The sequence below is a fragment of the Acanthopagrus latus genome, chromosome 23 (assembly GCF_904848185.1).
Source record: "Acanthopagrus latus isolate v.2019 chromosome 23, fAcaLat1.1, whole genome shotgun sequence".
NCBI classification, from domain to species: domain Eukaryota; kingdom Metazoa; phylum Chordata; class Actinopteri; order Spariformes; family Sparidae; genus Acanthopagrus; species Acanthopagrus latus.
Genome location: NC_051061.1, coordinates 12,650,751 through 12,671,270, shown reverse-complemented (window position 1 = coordinate 12,671,270; position 20,520 = coordinate 12,650,751). Strand labels below are relative to the sequence as shown.

Below are 20,520 nucleotides of genomic sequence, written 5' to 3'. Positions count from 1 at the left end.
TATAGTAATGCAACACATTGTATCATGTGACTCTTCATGTGACTCTTCTAAAGAGTATAATGGGTAGAATCATCTTTGCAGTAATTTTTGAAGCTGTAGTCATTAGTGATTTGTTTTGAACCATTTAGACTTTAGACTATTACTTATGTTAGAAGCTGTAGGAAACTGAACTGGCCTGTCATTTCCACAGAGGCCAGAGTGCTGTCAACATGGGAACCAGTTCAGGAAAGTCACAGAGAAACTTTGGGAGGGACACATTGGGAAATTAGAGGAAATAGCACAGAACTGGAGTGTTTTCCTCATGGTGCTTTGGTTTGACTGTAGCCAAATCATCACAGTTATGTTGTATTCTTGCTTATACTGTGGTTTATTTTTGAATAGCATAAAACTATAACTGTGATGGGAAAATGTCAGGGAAAAGGAAAGCATTCATGTGACTATGCTGTAGGGACGATGGTATCAGTCCAACCTACTGTTGGTTCTAACCGACTACTGCCGACTACATGCTAGCTTCTGCAACCCAATGCATGATCATCAATAACGTCAGAACTGTAACTTCTTCACAGTCTTTTGATCATTATCTTAATTATAATTATGTCTATATTCTGACATACTACACCTTTGACGCCAGCATGGTATCATGTGTAGGTTAAAATACCAACATTGCCATTCAACTCAAAGCACCACTGTGGTTAAGAACAGTCTCAGAGGGAGCCTGGCACGGATGTAAACTCTTCCACCGTCTCTATCCTGTTTAGTGATGGTTCTGCCCTTTTATTCAGAATGGATTTCAACACCATTGTGAGCTTCTGGGAATTCCCTTTTGGCTTTACCCTCCATACGGTAAATCATAATAGGTCTGTGGTTTATGACATGCTATTGTAGAGCCCCTTTTTTCTTTCAGGTTTTATTATTTGAGATGCCTGCACTGATCGTGTGTCCTGAGTCACTATTGGCAATTAAAAGAGTGTTATGTATACTTTAGGAACTGTGAACCCCACAGGATACAGCTGTGACCACACACACACACACACACTCTGTCTCTCACATCCACTCTTTATTTCCCCGTAGAAGTGACTCAAGTCACCGATCCCACCATAACCATATCATCCTCAATAGCTCCGTTAAGCTTTTTCACAGAACCATGGAGGCCTTGTCCGACCCTGCTATTGCGTGGCTGTCTAGGCCCAGTCTAGGAAATCACAGTGACATCACTTCCCTTTAATCCTTAAAGCCTAGTTGAAAATTTACCCAGGTTTAAAGAGTTACACGCGCCACATGCCATTAAGCTGGCGACAGCTTAACAAACAGCTCAGTTTCCACACCGAGCTCGTCCTCCAGCTAAGCTACCGACTGCATTGATAAGAATGCTGACTGCTCTTTTCCTATGGAATAATGAGTGGCAGCTGAGAAACTTCACCGCGAGCTAGCAACGCTTTGACTCACTTAGCTTAGACAGTGTGTTTGCTTATGGGCGGGTTGTGGAAAATGTCTTGCAGGGCCATCAGCATCCTGCTAATCTTTCAGTAACACCCTAGCAGTGCTCGGCATTATAAGGGCTTGGTCTTTCTTTGGAAAATTCAATTAAATGGCGACTGATGATTCAGACTCAGCCATAGGCCGGAGTCATGTGATTACAGAGGGGAGATACTGACAGGATGATTAAAGTGCCCCATCTTTCTTTTAAAGTTTGTGTGTGTCTTCAAACTAACCCCTTGGTACCTGACCTGAGAGATTTGATGGCAGCAAGCACAGCATGCTAGATTAATGTGTTAGTGTCAAGCAGTCGCACCCTAATGGTCACGAGCCCCCGACTGGGGATCAGGCCCCTCTGCTTTCCGTTGCCATAATGATGCAGTCTCTCAAATCTAAGGCTCCACTGGGACGAGGCTTGAGTTCTCAGGCTGTGATTTAGAGGGCCATAGCCCGTCTTATCTGAACGTTTTTCAAAGCCAAAAAAGAGCAAGCTAGTGAGGCTTAGTAGTTTTAAGGGGACTAGTTCTGTTGCTTGTCTTTCAAGATGGTGCTCCGGGCCGGGAGGCACAAGGGACCAACAGAGCTCCATAATGATAAAGCTTCTATTTCAAGCATCTCTCCTCTGTCCTTTATTCTTATCCACTTTATGTGTTCATATTAGCAATTTCAAGTAATGATCTGTTTACCCACTGTGTTTGGAATCACCCTCCTCCACAACTATTTTCATTTTTACACGTCAGAAATTCAATTTTAGCCAAAGTTTTTATCCATCCTCACTATCTGGACAGACTACAGTAAATTAACTTCTTGTCAGACTGTGGAAATGGCATCTAGCTGCTCCTCAGTAGATAGCAGAACGCTGCATACCGACTATCGTAGAGCATCTGTGTTTACTGAGGATGAAAGGCGCACCAGGACATTGTACATCTCAGGCAAGACGAAGGAAATGCACAAACGCAACCTTGCTTTGTGGCGCCTGAACAGTTAGCTGACGATTTGTGAACACATCCCCCTGAGGAAAAAGGCCATGACCCCGCGCCAGCTTTGAGAGCAGAAAAAGCAACTGTTTCCGTCTTCTCCTTGCATTCCCTCACTCAACCACCCCCCTCCCCACACCACTTCTTCCCTCTCATCCTTTCAAGAGCGAAGTGTCAAAAAACATGGCATCTTACAGCGCTCGCTGCAACTCTGAAGAAGAGAAGAGGGAAAAAATCTGTACCACCCAGTCGGGCTGATTGAAGGCATCTCAGACGCCTTAGGTGTACGACATTCCTCCTCCTCCTTCCTTCTCTGACGCCTTTATAAACAAGTTTCAAACGCCCCTGATCTAGTTTGACAAACTTTCTCCAAAGAGCATTTGAAGAGAGGATAAGAAAGTGACACCCCCACATGTGCTTTTTTTTTTTTTTTTTTTTTTTGGGTGCCGGCAGAATCAGGTCTCCACTTACTTTTCTGCTTTTCAATCACTGCCATCTCTCTCCCTCTCTCTTTCTTTTCGCTTTTTCCCTTTCTTCTCTGACAGGTCTCCTGTGGTCCCCTGAATTGCACAAGAAATAGTGGTAAATCACGAATAAAGACACAGAAGAAAGATAACAGAATACTTAACAGAGCTTTGTCAAGGATACAGTGTATAATTGTAGCTGAAGTGCAGTAATGAGGGGAGGCATCCAGAAGGCAAGTTTTTAATACTGCTCTACATGATCATCTGAAATGAGGTGCCAACATCTTAATAAAGTCTAAGCTTTTCGGGTTTATAGACTCCACCATTTCAAACCAGGGTACATATTTCAGTATACTGTTGATGGCTGTAGTGTATCAATGTGTATGCACTCAAACTCCTACTGTAATGGAATCATATGTTATTCCTTTGATTTATATCAAGAGATGGTCTGATGTGGTTTGACTGTGCCAAGTAATGCTGTGGGAAGTTTTAACTTGATTGTTCTGATGACAAAAAACAAACAAGAGCTAGCCCCGGGATGTTGTTAACCACCGACGTGTTCGCACAGCAGAAGTGCGTTTTCAAAGGCAGAACACTGTCACCCTGCTCCGGGGTTGATTAACACACCAGAACAGACAGTGACTAAACATGAGTAGTGACATCAAAGCCAATGGCCAGTCATCTGTCTGTCAAAGCTTGTCTGTGTATTTCCATGTGTTGCGTGTTTGCAAGTGGGAAAACATCTTGTGGGTAATTTATAACAAACTAGAGAGCTAGAAGAAAGCCGAAGGGAAACATATTATTTTAAGAAACGGCACAAAGCCATGTGAAATTTTCAGGAAATAACAACAACAAATTGTTGACATTGGGTAGACCTACAATTAAACAGAGCAAGGAAACATGTATGAAGTGTAGCACTGAGCTACACGTTCAAGCAAGACCAACTGTAAGAGACCACTGTAAAATCTGACGACGTGATCTTATTTACAAAAAAATGGAGGAAATCGTTTACCTCAAAATTACCAAGTAGACCAAGAAGTAATTGTTAAAACCTTTTAGTGCATACAACCATAAAAGTCTGCTTTTTAATTGATATCTCTGAAACAGTTGGTTTCCTGACTTTGTAAAAGTAAAGTCAACTCTAAGTTTACAGTGTTGGCTCAATAGTGTTTCTAAAAACATTCGAGGCAGAAAATTTGCAATGCAGCAACAGATTCTTGATTCATATTTGACCAGTACTGTCTAGTTTGTCGGTTTGATCTGAGCCTGGATGGACCTGCTGACTCAAAATACGATTACACTTACCAGGGGATAAAACCCTTTTATTTTACATAACCACATGTTCTTTTTCTCTGGCAAACTCTCAGGCAAAAGATAACTTTTTTTTTGTCTCCCACCAGTGGAAAAGCTCTGAGAATATGAGAAAATTGTAACTCCCCTGTTTTCAGCAAAGTTAGCATGTTTTTTCTATTGTGTACTGAACACAAGGGGTCGACCAATATGCTTTTTCAGGGGCAATACTGATGCCAAACATTAGCAAAATTAGTAATCCAGGAGACTTCAGTATTTCTGTTTTTATCCACTTTAAAGTCATTTATTCCATCGGCAATTGCACACAGAAAATACCGATACTGACGATAGGAAAAATTCTGTAATATATATCTGTGCCATTAATTGATCACAGGACTCCTTCAACAGATCAGTCACCTCATGCAATTTTTAAATATCCGTCATTTATTAATATTGCCTCCCTGCAGACAAAAGGGAATGCCATTCAAAGACCAAGCTATATTTGTGAATAATAATGTTGGAGACATGATAATTATCTTCCAGAAATGACGAATGACTAATGTCTCATTTTGTATAAAAAGTCTGAGGAGGATTAAGATTGGCAATTTTCTTAGTCAATTATTCAGGTGATGAATAGGTCATTATGGTTTTTATTTGACTGAGACCGGGAAAACCTTCAAGCTTTAGGAGATCTGTTCCAACGTGCAGATGACAACGCTGAACTTTTCATCCCCTGAAAATCCTATGTTCAAATGAAAACAGCCACTCTCGTCATGATCTGGTGCACACACACACACACACACACACACACACACACACACACACACACACACACCAGAGGCTTTCACTTTGTTGTGCCTGCTATAGTCCGACTGAAGATTGTATCGCAAACATGTGCACACACACACACACACACACACACACACACAGTTGAGTAAATCTCAGCTTCACACTAGTTTTTGAAGCTTCGTGCACGGACAAATGTTTTAAATGTTAATGTGGTTTATTTCATCATCATCTGCGCTTGTGTGTGAGACAGACGCACTGTATCTTCTTTCATCCAGATTTCTCTTATCTCTTTCATCCTATCACTACATATGATATTTTTCCATTCTCCAAGGCATCTTTCTTTATAAAAAAAGTTAGGACACACATCTTATTGTTTAACAAAATTCTGTTGCCTGTGTTGCCTGGAAATAAAAAAATATGTCCTCCCTCAAGCAGATGTTTCCATTCATTTTACACACTGAAATAAAAACTGATGGTCCATAATGTTCCACGTATGACTTTTGGTTTTCTTTGTGTTTCCAGACTGAGATGGAGATCAAAGTTCTGGAGGCCAAGCACCAGGAGGAGAAACTGAGGCTGCAGCAGAGACACGATGCAGATGTTGAGAAAGTAAGAAGCAAAAACTGAAGTAAAGAATACTTGTGTATGATGGTAGCCATATTGATGTTACCAATTTCACGATTTCGTAATGATAGCTTCTTGCTAACAAACAGGATTTGGCCATTTGTTGTTGGGAAATGACAGAAAGTTGGACATCAGACTAGAAGTTGTTCAGTCTTAAAAGGATATTTTAATCAAAAGATAAGAGTCTTTGATTTTCATGCCAAAATAAACAAACTCTATGTTCTCATAACTGAATAAACAAGCTGACCTTAAAGGACAACACAGTTTCATACTGTTTCACTGTTTATATTTGGCGGACCCTGCCACCTTTCTAGCTAACACATAACAGTGTTCAGAGGACCTTATTTTCCTCAGACAACAGCTTATTTATTCAGTTAGAGAAAACATAAATATTTCTGAGTGTGCATTATTACCTCATTAATATTGTAAATATCAACTTTCTGATTTCAAATTTCCTTTCCCTTAGTATCTATTATTTACTTTAGTCCATGGAATCGTCTCTTCCCATCTCTCTATAATCATAAATGCTTGTAAATGCCCAGTTAAGCAGCAGATCTAGTCTTATTTTCATTCACGTATCCTTCCACCAATACTGAATGAAGCAGAGCCCAAGGTCCTATAGTGCTATATTCTATATCTATACCTATATTCTATGTCTTTCATGCATGCTCAGACATAGAATTAGACATAGTTGAACTGCGTCTTTTCAGGTAACAATTTTTTTTCTGAAGATTGCAAGGGAAGGGCATAGTCTGACTGTGGCTGAATCCCGTTCTGGACTTCTACTGCTTTCTCTTTGGTTGTGATTGGCACAAAATAATTACTCATTTGTCAATCACTACATCTCATCAGGAAACCATGATTTCAAATGTGTTTAAAACCCAAACAGAGCTGGTACTGGTAGAATATCCACTAAATGACTGAAAACTCTTTGCAGGATCCTCATAGTTTCAGTTTATAGTACAAGGAACACATGAAAAGAGTTTCAAAGATCTCAATGATTTATTCTGGGGCATCTGGACGGGCAGGTCTGTCCATGTTAGCGCTCATCAAATTACAGTTAACCTGCATTATAGTGCCCATCACTGACTCTTGATTCCATTTGGTGGCTAATGAAAAGGAAAGGAGCCTCTCCTCTTCTCATCGCCCCGTCCTGCAAATAATCAGCTCTTCAAAGCTCTTTGTCAGCTGGTGAAAATAGCGGTAAAGCTGTTTCATTTCACACGAGGTGTCCATCAGTTAGGCTGCAGATCAAGCACCTGGGATCTGTCATGTCCTCAGTGCGACTTTTCCTTTGCTGCCACAGAAGCTTTTAATAAAAACAGAGAAAACACTCCAATTTTCTCTCCACTTTAAGATGCCCATTGCTTCTTTGTGTTTGACAAGAGACAGGATGACAGCCAGCTCTCTCTGACTCTCTTTAATTACATACAGATTGCAAGTTATGTCCGATTTAATTTCCTCAGAATTTTACCCAGTATTCCCTCTAATGGCTTCAAAGGGGGAGGGATTCAGGGGTGCGCTCTGATGAGCCTTAAGGAAGGAAGGCACGCAAGGTTTCGTTTTAATTAGTCTCCTCATGAATGATGTATAGGCTGCTGAAAGGCTACTGGTCATTGTCCCCCTGCTTGAAATGGAGAGGGTAATGAGAGAACAGGCCTGAGCGTTGTATGCTAATGGTTGTAGATCAGCACTGTGTGTACTTCTAAAATATTTAATAACCTGAGGTGAAGAAGCATAGCTTTATGTGTTTTTCCTTAACATGCTGACAGTGGACTACATCCTACACCAGAAAAACAATACATTGTCATTAATATCTATATTCAGTTTCAAATGACACATGAATTAGATTACATTTGTGTTTTTGTTGTGAAATTTCCTATCGCTTCTCTGTATGTACAGAAGGTATACTCATGCTCTAACTCCAGCTTTTGTTGGTGTGTTTTCACATCCAGTTCAGTTACGCCATTCACTGATAATTTTGGCTGAAGTCATGGACGGACAGGCTGGTTTCCCCCCTACATTAGGATGTCTTTTAAAAGCCTAAAATGGGCACCCTAAAAGCTCTCATTTCCCACTGTCTTGTGCACTCTCCCTGGACCTGACACTGTGTCGCCACCTCGCATGGCGAACCCCGAAAAAGACAACAATCTCTCTGGTTTGGCGAAATGGAAATAAAAATTGGGTATCCCTAAATGTTCTGCGAACTTTGCTCCCGCCGCCCCATCCTCCTTTCATCTCCCCATCCCATTCACACAGAGGATGACAGGCCTGGCAAATAAGCGCACTTGGATAGAACAAAATGCTAGAAAGAGGGAAGAGTCTTATGGGCTTTGGGACAGTTCTTGACAGAAAAATGAGCCCTTACTTTCTGCCATTTTGCCATATCATGATGGTATCATCTAGTCTGTTTTGTTCTGTCAGGTAATACAATACCATTATCAATTATGCTTAAAAAATTAGATGATGATCTTAAGTAGATGATTTCATTGTGAGAATAAAGATAATGTGATATACGAAACCATCATACACATAGAGTACACAAAAAGTGTTCATTGTATCATCATGTTACAAAAAACATTTGAAAATGTGGGGCACACACACCTGTAGATCATCTGCATAATGTACATGTATGTGTGGGTTAAGCAGTCAAACCCAGACACCTTCTTCCACATGCAGACTGCACAACTGTCCTTGCATACTGGAGCTCCAACTCTCCATAGCCTAATTTAACTAATTACTCACAGATGGCAGCAGCAAGCAGATGCAGTTACCTCATCACACCTCAGCACAGGTGGCTCACTCAGATGCCATTTCACTCAGTTAGCCCATAGTCTCCATAGGATTGGATAGGCATGTGGAAGATGAATTCTTGTCAGGTCGCACAGTGAATTATGTATACAAAATGTTCCACGTTGCTATAAATAACTAGAGCTAAAGATGAACAGTCTATTTTGGTTTTGTCAAATAGTTGAGTATAAATGTCTGTTTTGTTCAAATTGCAGTGTAATGAGTATTTAGATGTAATTGTTTTTAGTTGTACTATTAGTGCCTCTTTTTCATACATCCACGCTTTGTGTTTAGTATTAAGTAAAGTTTCATATTGGCATATATTGGACAACATATAAGTCACACCTATTCAAGTCGTGGCCTGTGGGCCAAATGTGGCCCTTTAACAACCTCATTCTGGCCCTTTGAACATTTTGTAAGTAGGCTAATTAGCCAATTCATTAGTTATGGCTGATGCAAAGTACAAAAATACTCTAATTTCACTAAAAAGTTTTAACCCAGGCTGGTTAAGCATATCATTTTCGAGAATCAAACTGACAACCTACTTCTAAAATTAAAAATGGTGCATTTTTCTCTCTACTTTTGTGTATATGGTTTGTGAAATGTGAAAACGAATTATCAACAGACGAAAAAAAATGTAAAAAAGGGGACATTGTTTTAACACATTTGAATTTATAGATTTAAAGAATGAACACAGGGAGTGTAAAATCCAGCCACTAGTTTGTGGCACTTCTAGAAAAAGTAGCTGAATAGGCCTGATTACTGACATCATCACAGTTTTCGATAATAGGCCAAAATTATCTCTAGTAGTTTCACATTTGGCCTCTGTGACTAAGAATCCTGAACAAAAATTGCTAAACTTTGCTTGAAAATGTGTCTATTAGCTTTTGATTGATACTGTTGAAAGTAAAAAAGCTTCACCAGAGACATAGTATAGTAAAAAAAGAAAAAGCAAAATTTTCTCCTGCATGTGTTTAAAAACAGCTCCCCTCTCCCTTCTCAGATTCTGGACCGCAAGAATGGTGAGATTGAAGAGATGAAAAGCATGTACCGGGCCAAGCAGAAGGACTCAGAGGAGATGATCCGTAGGCTGGAGAAGAAAGGTGAGAGGTCGCAGCATTGCAGGGTTAACTGGAAGGATGTTTATATGAGTGTCTCTGAACACTCAGTGTAAAAAGCCCAAAAAGATACAATTCCACAAGACTGCTCTGGTGTAGAGTGATGTTCTCCAGCTGTGCTGCTCAATCTAAAGTTTAATCACATAATGTGTGCCTTTTTCTCCATGCTTCATTTCCTCTTGCCCGCTCCTCTCCCACTCATCTCTTCTCTTTCGTCCGTCTCTAAAAGCGTTTCATAAGAAGAGCTACCAGCAATTTGATAGAAACAATATCTTTACTGACATTGATTTGCTTGACAGCCCATCATCGAACATGAGTGTATGTCTATGGGTGTGTGTCTGTGTTCATCTGCACACAAACCCCCGAGGCAGGGCCTGACTGCTCCATGTGTGCTTGTGTGTGCGCTCTCCCACAGTTCAAAGTGTGCTGCGGGAATCCCAGGTCATCTGCGAGAGCAAAGAGAAGCAGATTGCCGAGCTGAAGAAGATGTCGGATCAGAGCGCCGACTCCCTAAAAAATGAGTGGGAGAAGAAGGTATGAGGAAGAGTTGAAGGGCTTTCGATATTCTGCAGCCCAGCCCCCTTTAAGCAACCCCGAGCGTGAGGAAGAACATTTGATAGCGTGAGACCAGCAGAGTTGGCTGCAAGCCGGCAGGCTCTGCTATACCGCTATAAAAATCTTTATTCTTTCATGCTGTGCTTAACCTAGTGTGGGTTTTTTTAGTGATGAAAAATGAATGCTCTCTGCCCTGGGTAAATTGTGTTTTCACTCCTGATAGCTCGAGCTAACAGGGCTGTTAGGGCTCAATGAGATCCTAATGAGATTTCCACTCATCTCTTCTGGGTCACTTAGCGCGAGATGAGCAATCTTGTGGAACAATTTATTTCAGATGTAATGATAAAAAAAACTAGTTAGCCATATAAATGATGTTTATTCCCCTTGAATGAGCATGCCCGAGGAACAAGATTTTCTGAAATGAGAAAATATATAATAGTGACAAAAGAAATAAACCGTGGTAGGTATGGACATACGGGGAGATACATGTGTGACTGATGTGTTGTTATTCTGTGCTCCTCCAGCTGCATGCTGCTGTGACAGAGATGGAGCAGGAGAAGTTTGAATTGCAGAAGAAACACACTGAGAACATCCAGGAGCTGCTAGAAGACACCAACGTCAGGCTGGCCAAGATGGAGGCTGAGTATGATGCACGGTCACAGGCAACTGTGAGTAAAGGAACTGCCATTGGTGTGTCTGTGTTTGGGATTTAGTAAATGTTCAACCTGTAAATGAAACTTTAGTTTTGTAAGCACATTAATTATTTGCAACCATTATATTGTGGCTGACTCCAAACAGCATAAAACTTGTCATAACCTTACCCAGACCTCACCTCATGTAACACCATTTAATTTGGTATACTCATGTCTATTCCACTCACCTATGCTCATCACTTTATATGAAAGGACTGAGCATGCATGCAGCTTCAGACCAAGCATTCGCCTGCTGCTGTTGAGGAGATTCATGTTAAACAGCAGCAGGAGATTTGAGCGTTCAGACACTTAATGTGGGCAGATTATGCTCCATATCCAACACCAGACCTCCACTGGAACAAACAGGATTTTGGGTGACAAGATTGGTGTATTTTTGCAAAAAACTCCTGCCTTGTTTAGCTCTAAGGCAAGCAAATGCATCTGTCATATCTTTAGACATGTGACTCAGGTGACTTGGTCCAAGTCCAAGCCAATTCCAAGCCATCTGTAAACGTCAAGTCATGTCACTCACTCATCCCCAGTTGATGAATTGAATTTGTATTAAAACTATCCATATTCAGCAAAACAAATGTAAACAAACAAAAACAAATAACTTCATGAAAGTTGATTTAATTCTTAATTTCTTTTCAGACAAAGAATATTCTCTCCCCACCTCTTCCAAAGAGTGAAATACTGATAGCCAGGGTCAAACTGGCTGAAAAAGCTAATACTGCAGCAAGACTACATGACGTTCAAAGTTGTCAGATTGCTTACACTATACAACTTTCTGCCTTGTAATCGTGAGTCTTGCATTCTACATGACTGATCAGCAACAGGAAGAAGTCACAGAGAGTGTCTGCTTTCATTGGCTATAGCTCGTTCCAGGCTTTCTGACCCTTCTGCAAATCTCCTAGATATTTAGGCTGCAAGATATTTAGTGGGTGTCGGCAACACGCATGTGAGCTGTCCCCCGAGCTCCTAGATTGCATCTGTTAAGTTCACACATGGGAGCGTTTGCCAATTATGCCTCTGATCTGGGGCTTTTTGTCAGCAAAATCCCCCAAGAAATACAACAGCAAGCTCAGGGTTGAAATCCTGCACTGTGAACTTGGTATAAGCTGAAAACATAAAATGAACAAGGACAGGTCATTCAAGTCATCCAAGAACAAATCTTTAACTGTGCAATATGTAAGACTTTAGACTAGTTCAGTTAGCGATGCAGCTTGCTGCCTGGACTGGGAACTTGGAGTGAGGATGAGTGTTGATGATGTTCAAGGAGCTTTGGACAGACGAGAGGAGAAGGTTTTCAAGCCTGGGACGTGTTTTAAACCCAAATTCTTCACCTTTTACCTTCCAAGTCAAGTCTCAAGTCATTCAATTTCTTTTAAGTCAAGTTGCAAGTTGTTAAAACAGTAACTCCAGTCAACTCAAGTCCCAGTCACAGTAGCTCAAGTCCACATCATAAAATACTTCTAATTATAAGACTGACAGAGAGGCCATGCCATGGCTCAAATGACGAGAGACATCCCATAACCTCAGGGTGACAATGACTCTCAAATCATCTTTTATAAAGGTCTTTGATGGAAGCTTGTGTTAAATCTCATGCATGACAGTGGTCATGCTCTGAGGGGCGCGTGCACGCTTGTACATGCATCTCCTGAAGCAGTTTCTTTGATGTCATGTGAAAGGACTCTGCTTGTAAGTGGGATCGTGCACATTTCATTAGCGGGTAACATCAACACCAGAGGCCAGGCAAATGCAACGCTTCATAAATAGTATTGTTATCAGTATCAGCATTCATGGGCTGTCATACATACACACATATTGCCTCTGGCCGTAATCTGTCAACAGGCCCACATTTAAGAGGCATCAAACACTGGACAGTGCGTGGCCGGTGGTAAGGCCCCTCTTTTAATAATTAAGGACAGACACGGCCTCAGAGAATGAAAAGAGCCCTCTGTGACTGTAAATTAGCTGCTTTCCTGCTGTGAGTTTGGGCTGACCCTCTTTCTCACACACACACACACACACACACACACACACACACACATTGGATGTTGATTGTGGAGTTATCTTGTGTGACTTTTTGAAGCACAAGTGTGTCGTTGTTGGTATCTCTGAGCTTAATCCTGCAGAATCAACATTCTCTTGTGTTTTATTGTGAAAAGGTCACTATTTCAACTTTTAAGATACCAGAACTCAGTTTATTCAATATGCAGACATTTTGCGCCTGTGGAATATTCAGCTCTCCTCCTTTGACCCACTAGCTAGGAGCTTGAGTAGCTTTGAGCATTTGGTTTGTTCAGTAAATGATACTATATGCTGTTTCATGCCACTGGTACTCCTCTGCTTACTACAGTATGAGGGAGAGATGTGAAGTGCTTAATGAAAGTTCAAACTGAGGACACGATGTGAAAAGTTTGCTCAGTTCACATGAAAAGCATGCAAGCCAAGACAAAGTCAGAGTGATGATTCATGTTCATTCATATACAGCGCACTGGATCTGGTTTAATAACAGTGAAATGAAGGATGCTCATCTGCCCATCGCTACCTGGTTGGGTTTCTATCCAAAGCACATCAAAGATCCCACCAGGGGCTTACAGATATGTCAGATGTTGTTATTTTTGGACCTTATCTATGCACAGGGCAAAGCAGATAGAGTGACTGAGTAGGTGTTTGAAAATAAAGACAAGCCAGTATCTGCCTAGGTATTGCGCCAGCCAAACTCTTGACTGTAGTCTGTGCACGTCCATATTCAAAGGACTGATAATGGAGATATGATTAATGTTGTCCTGCAGTGAGAGATTAACTTTCATCCTCTTCTTGCTAGTCCCTAGTATTTCATTATCTTTCATTTCTTGGAGTGTGCTCAACATATCTATGAAATAAGTTCTTTTTTACTTTGTGCCGGAACACTTTATACTGAGCTCAACCTCAACCTCTTTGTTTATACCCGCCAGGCTCGGCCGCATGTCGAAGCTCTGGGGTCAACCGATGAACTGAATAACATTGATCATCTCTTCACACTGCAATGTTCTGCTGGTAATCCTTGGGTCCTAGCATTCATGTGGATGCACCAAACACTGTTGCAGACTAAGTTCCAGACTGGCTGGAAAAATTGCCTTGCCACAGCGTAAAAGCTGATCAGGAATGGCCCGGGGAACATGACAAAGAGCTCAGGATTCAAAGGGTCCCCTCCCAATGCCCTGGTGCCCTGGACACCACAGGCAACACCCAGAGGTCAAGTGTCCATGCCTCAATGGGTCTTAGCCAGGTACAATCCACATCAGCACCTCCATGGATTGGACTTTTTATGTAACTTCCCACAACACAATCACATTTGGGTCTGGAGAATTTGCCAGATTGACGCCTTGAGCTCTTTGTCATGGGCCACAGCCATCGTGAAGTGCCATGAAGGATAGCTGTGTTTTGGTGGGTGGTGCATGTCGAAGTAGAATCCACAAGAATGGAAGGAACACAAGGTTTTCCATGCAGAACAATGTCTCAAGATGATCAAAGTTCTTTTCACATGTCAGTGGTTTGGTAATGATTTTATTTAGTATGACTGTGTTATTTAGTACGAGCAGCCTTAGAAAAAACATATCTGTCTATCCTCAGTAATAGTTATAGTAAAACAAAGGTAAACAAACCTGCAGGAGTATTTGTCTGACATCTGTTCCACAAGTCCACAGTTTACTCTGTCTGCCTTTCTTAAATCTTCTGTCAGACTTTCTCCTCCACTTGCAGCTTGTCCGCCAGCACTAAAGTTTGAAACACAACATGCATGCGTACACACAGTCTGACAAGCCCCAGGAGATGAGTGATGCAGGCTGTCTTCCAGTCGCTGGCTTTAAACCGTGAAAGATCATCCATCACTCTGTATGACTTTTTTGAAAATGACAAATGACACGTTATTTTTTTTTTCCCCATCTTCAAAGACTTTTATCGCTTTTGAATCTCTGATGGGGAGAGAAACTCATAATGTGCCTTATGTGGTCTGCACTTCACACCTTGTAATTCTCCGTCTAAAACACCTAATTAGGGGATGTAATTTGCTCCCCCGTCTGAGTATGTCCAGGTGTGCCCAGTCCAGCCTCAGCATTGAGAGGTGCTTCTTCTCATCTCCTGCCAGAGAGCTAAGTGTCAGCACGCGTCCCAGCACAACACAGACCCCTTGTTCCCTTTCTTAGCACCCTACACTGCTAACACAAAGACAGAAATCTCTCTCACCAGGCTCGCCGTGCGCTGCTCTCGTACTCTTTTTTTCAAACACGCCGCTCCCTCCTCTGCCATCATTCCACCTCCTGTCATCGCCGGCCTCTGTCATCGTCTAGATGGACTAGCACACTCCATCTTTAATCAACGCCCCTTCATCGCCTTTATCAGCCTGCCCGCGCTGCATTCCGCCCTGTCACAGCCACACACGCACACACAAAACGACACACATGCACATGACCGTGGGTAGCCGGGGAGGGGGGGGTTTCCATCGAATGGGTGCTGGAAGAAGCTGTCTGCATCAGCTGGACTTTGATCATTGTCTTTTTAAAATATTTGAATCACTGGCATTTTCCACTGAAATAACTCGATGTACACGAGGGCTGGAGGGATAATTTCAGTTCAAGTTAAAGGTGAACGGTTGACTTTTCCTGTTCATTAAAAGTTTCTAAATCTACTTCATTAGGTAGAACATTAGTTGAAACATATCCGGCTCAACAGAGTGTTCACATTTGGAGGTAGGTTATGAATATACAGCTATTTATATGAGAATACCATGGTTTGAAACATGAAAGTGTGACCCTGTATTGCCTGTGTTGCCCTGTGTTGAACCTAATGTCAGAGCTGGGGAAACGAGGCGAAAGAGTGGCTGGAGGTTTAGAAAATGTTTCGAAGGCACAGAAGTCAACTTCAGAAACAGCAGCAGTTGAGCTTTTGTAGACTGGATGAACAATACAGTCGGAAATATTTTCGACTTGATAAGATCCTTCCCTGTGCAGCATCCAGAGGCTTTTTCTGCTAGTTTGACCTTTGCTACAGTTTGTATAGCCAAGATGTTTTTTGTTTTTGATTACTCACACATCTTCAGAGAATACCAGCGCAAAACAGTCTATTTCAAGTCCAGCCTTTGCTTTAGACTTCATCATAAGAACAAAAAAATGTCATCTGGAAATTTATATAACTTATAAGAATTTAGGGTTAAATGAGATATTTAACAAAATAATTTTAAATGTGTATATTATAGAATCAGGAGAGGTGGTGAGCTACATTGTTAGCCACGTTCTTAAACATTAGGATTCTGGTTTCTGTGCATGACCTCACTGTGGGCGCACACAGTCCTCTGACCCATGACATCTTTCGCCGGCTGGTGCCCTTTAGTGGTTCAAGCTGTTTGGTTTAGCCGTGTCTGTGTATGCTTGCGGTTCAGGAGCAAACAGTGCGCGAACTGGAGACGCGGGTGAAACATCTGTCGGTGGAGGTGGAGAAGGGCAACACGCTGCGTCAGAAGGTGACACAGGAGAAGGCCCAGTTGGAGATCCACATTGCATCCATCAGCGCCGAACTGCAGGAGGCCAACAGACGGTGTGTCAAATAAGAAGCAAGAGAGAAATGTGAAAGGAGTGCGGAAAGAGGGATATTCTTCGTACTTGCTTGAAACCTTTAGGAATCAGCAAATAGCTTAAGTGTAATTGTTTTGAAAAGGAACAGGTCAGTGTATGTATTAACCTCCCTGTCATGCTTTAAACTGTCCACAGAAATACGATTCTGCAGAAGGAAAAGGATCAGCAGCGTGAGCAGCACGAGCAGACTGTGCAGAAGCTCCAGGCCAAACACGAAGCTGACATGAGCCACTTACATCAGGAACACGCACTGTCTGCTGCTAAGGTCAACATAAGACATGGCTCTGCCTACCAGCCTGCTAAATGTATTTTTTGATTAATGCAAAATCCCAAACTGAATTTTTTTCCCCAATTTTCCTTCTTGTTTTTCTCCTTCAGGCCTCTGAGGTGATGGAGGACTTTGAGAAAACTGTAGCTCAGTTCAAGCAGCAGCTCCTGGACATTGAACATCGGCGACACCAAGAAGTTAGGGTATGATTTAGGCGGCGGGCTGTTACTGCATGAAGTAGTGCCAGCTATGGAAACGCTTCAAGGTACAACTGTCTTGCCCCTGTGTGATGTGTCCACGTATCATCTCTGCTTCCTTTCAGGATCAAGGGCTAAAGTTTCAGCAGGAAAAAGACGAACTGCAGATCAACTGTGAGAAGAAGGTAGCGTGTGTACTCATTGCTCCTTCATGAAAACTGATCCACTGATCTCCATAGCTTCTGTTGTTGCATTAAAAAGCCCTGGACAAAGTTATTCCGGTCAAGTGGAGATCAAAGCCCAGAGTCACGTATTCCTTTTGGTTTCCCTTACTTTCAGCTTTTATGTCTGGTCTCGTAAAATCAGAGCCGCGATTAACAGGTAGATGTAGACCCGGACGGAGAAGAAAGAGGAGGATTAGTAATTTAGCATAATCGTTATTGTGCAATGAGAGTTGAGACTGAGAAATATAAGCACATCAGAATTAACTTGTGGAGTCACTCAGCAAAAGAGGAAATTCAAAAGGGACATTTTTCCGTCACTGTGCCAGGGTGTACACTTAATTGCCCCTTTACTCTGGTCTTTACTTTTGAGAGCCCCTCTTCAAAGCCACAGAGCAGCCGTAAACCATAAAGTGAGGAGAACATTGTTAATGATCTGAGCCGGACCAGACCAGCGCAGGCCAGACTGCTCAGGTGAAAATCAGATTTTAAAGACCTGCTGCACCTGGGTCATCTTCAAAGTGCCACAGTTATAATATGAGTGCTGGTGGCAGGCTGGCATTGATGGGGGGGCCCCTCTGGCTGATACACCTGCAAGAACTTAGCAGGCCTCTGTGCACTTTATTCAAGGTCAGGGAGAATTTAGATTAAGCCTCTCTCTAAAAGAAAAGCAGTTTGATGTCTTTGTGTTTTCTTCAAACAGTCTGATTTTGTTTCTGTCCTTGTTATCCGCCTGTATTGTTTGTTTTTCTTTTCCCTTCCTCCCTCTGCAAGGTGACACGAGATGAAAACAATGAAAGAAAGCGGAGTCAGTCATTCATTTTCCATTTTGCTTCCCTGGCAAAGATTCCCTTTTCCGCTCCTCAGGAGTAGTAAATGAAACACATAAAAGAGGCCAGGGTACGGTATCTGGACATAAGAAAAGGCCCATATGGCCGCAATAGATCCAGAGTGAGAGGCCCTGTGCGCAGGCAGATATGCTCAGATGGTACTTTTGATGGGGTGATGGAGAAAAGCGATGAGACCAGATGCACAAGGTCATAGGCAGGAGAGTTTTGTTGAGTGATATTTGATGGTGTCTGCTGTTGCACTCACTTGCACCTCTCTCTCTCTCTGTCTCTCTCTCTCTATGTCTCTATACACCTCCCTCCCTCCCCCTCTCCCTCTCTCTCCCTCTCTATACACCTCCCTCCCGCTTCCTCAGGTTTTGGCCATCCACAGTGAGGCGGAAAAAGGACGAACAGAGGCCAAGAGGAAGATAGCCAAACTAGAAGATGCACTCAGGTACAATGACGAGGACCAAAATAAAAGTGTTGTTTGTTGTGTCGAGCACTAACTAGCACTAACTATCAGTGTTACATCTGAATTGGCACACAGCTTTAGAATAAAAAATGCTGTATTTTAGAACATTACACATTTATGAAAGCAGCTACAAGGCATTTTATTTTTTTGTTGATTCTAGAGGCCTCTTTGGACAAAAGCAGTGTGAGACCCACTGCCTCCTGTCATAAAGATAGTGTGTGCAGTTGTTTTGGAAGCAGTTGAAAGGAAGACATATAAAAGGCCCATCCAGGGACAATTGCAGAAAAACTTTGGCTATAAATGCTGTAGTGTTTGGCAGGTTATGCTACATACCTTTTCCCCATACAAATAAACATTAAATAAGAGTAAGAGCAACCATACAAATGGCCAATCTTCTGTGTGTGTGTGAGAGTGCATGTGTGTGTGTGTGTGTGTGTGTGTGTGTGTGTGTGTGTGTGTGTGTGTGTGTGTGTGTGTGTGTGTGTGTGTGTGTGTGTGTGGTCCTCTGTGAGTGTTTGACATACTAGTCCAAGGCACACCATCAGCATGTCAGCCAGTGTGTGTAAATGTGTGTGTGTTTTGGAAATGGGTGAAGTTGACATGAAATGAGAGCGGGAGCAATGAACCGCACAGATACAATAACAATCGAATATGTGTGCAACGTAGTGCACAAAGCCTCTCTGAATATCATCATCAAGCCTCAAACGCGGTGATGGTGCCTGAGGTTATTTGACAGGTTATGGACACATTTCCTGCTTTATTAGTGTTTGTACTGACATTGCCCCCTTTAGTCATGACATTTCCAACAACTAGTGGAGCATTTATCCCACAATTATTAGTATCACACATTTGAGCCTTGACTTTGTGGTTTCAAACTTTATTAGAGTGTTGTTTATGTCTGCAGACTTGAGTCTTTGATCATGCCAACAGTGTGTATGAATTCTGATTTAAGGTGGAGTTTGGCTTTAACAAGCCAACCCTTGCACAATCTGTTTGATCTTTTTTTATTACTGTGAGGAGTACAGTTAGAGTTGAGAGCCCGGAAACTGTGTGAGAAGTTATTTCAGAGCTTCATGTGTGATAGGCATTTGTGTTGTCTTGAAGAAAACTAAATCTTACTGTCTAGATTGAACAGTCTCTACACTAATGAACTGATCACAATATGGAGAAATGACATGTGACTGTAGATGTAAGATGTCATAAAGACAAGTCACTTGTTATGTATGCATGTTATGCATTGATATATGTTAATGTTGCTCCAATTTCTGTGCTATTGTGGAAATATGTAAAAAAAAAAAAAAAAAAAAAACTGTTTTAGCACCTTTCAGCATGCATTTTTTGGGGGGGTTGAAAATGTCACTGTTTGTCACAAATTATCATTTAATGAGACTTTAATTAGTTTTGGTTTGTCACAGCAGAAAAAGCATAATTGAACCTGATGTTAGTGGCAAGGCATCATTTTTATTCAGTTTCCCAGTAAGACATTCTGGCGAGCCAGTATGCAAAATATCAGGGACCTGGAAATGGCAGACTGCTGCTATTAATAATTTATGTTTACCAGCCTTGACAGCGTTGGCTGGTAATGTTTTCAGTTTGTGAGTCTGTGTATGTATGTGTCATCATGGCAAAATGTGGTCCTGCAAACACAGCTTGAAGTGTGAACCAGCACAGAAGCCGTTTCAGGTATTTTGACAGGTCTTTATATGTTTGTCTATCTGTAGGCAGTTTTTTGTCAGCAGGATAGAGTCACAACCGTCCAAGATTTAAAGGACGGTTGATCAAAATGACGGTCAAGTTTGAAGATGTCTGTCGTTCTATCCATGAGCACTGAGTAGTTATGTTGTAATGTCCTACTGAGTAGTCATGGGTTGGAACGTTATCATGTTAACTAGAGTCATGGCTGACGTGATCATAAACAGAGTCAAAATAATGTTTCAGATGACAATTCTATTCATTTTGAACCCGTCTTTTGCGCTTCCTATAATTTATCATTTTAATTGGCAGAGAGCTATGTTTGTGTAAGAATTACCTCCCTTTGCGACTTCCTACTCACTTACGCTTTAGCTCTGTAACTCCCTCCAGAATTACGTGCGCTGCTGACAGCGTAGACTTCAACAGCCAACCAACCAGTCAGCCGGTCTG

The 20,520-nt window shown here is 41.8% G+C and overlaps 1 protein-coding gene across 9 annotated transcripts in view; it reads left to right on the top strand.

Annotated features, from left to right (window-relative positions):
- The window catches only part of cep112 (centrosomal protein 112), a 103,570-nt gene that overhangs the window by 13,871 nt on the left and 69,179 nt on the right, over positions 1-20,520 (top strand). For all 9 annotated transcript variants that reach the window (XR_005073032.1, XM_037090037.1, XM_037090035.1 and 6 more), the window contains 9 exons: positions 5,519-5,605; positions 9,414-9,513; positions 9,944-10,062; positions 10,608-10,751; positions 16,198-16,352; positions 16,526-16,655; positions 16,769-16,861; positions 16,981-17,040; positions 18,281-18,360. Coding sequence is in view for 8 of the 9 variants with exons in the window: in XM_037090037.1 (XP_036945932.1) it covers positions 5,519-5,605; positions 9,414-9,513; positions 9,944-10,062; positions 10,608-10,751; positions 16,198-16,352; positions 16,526-16,655; positions 16,769-16,861; positions 16,981-17,040; positions 18,281-18,360 (968 nt within the window). In the remaining variant the exon portion in view is untranslated. The remainder of the gene's footprint in view (positions 1-5,518; positions 5,606-9,413; positions 9,514-9,943; positions 10,063-10,607; positions 10,752-16,197; positions 16,353-16,525; positions 16,656-16,768; positions 16,862-16,980; positions 17,041-18,280; positions 18,361-20,520) is intronic.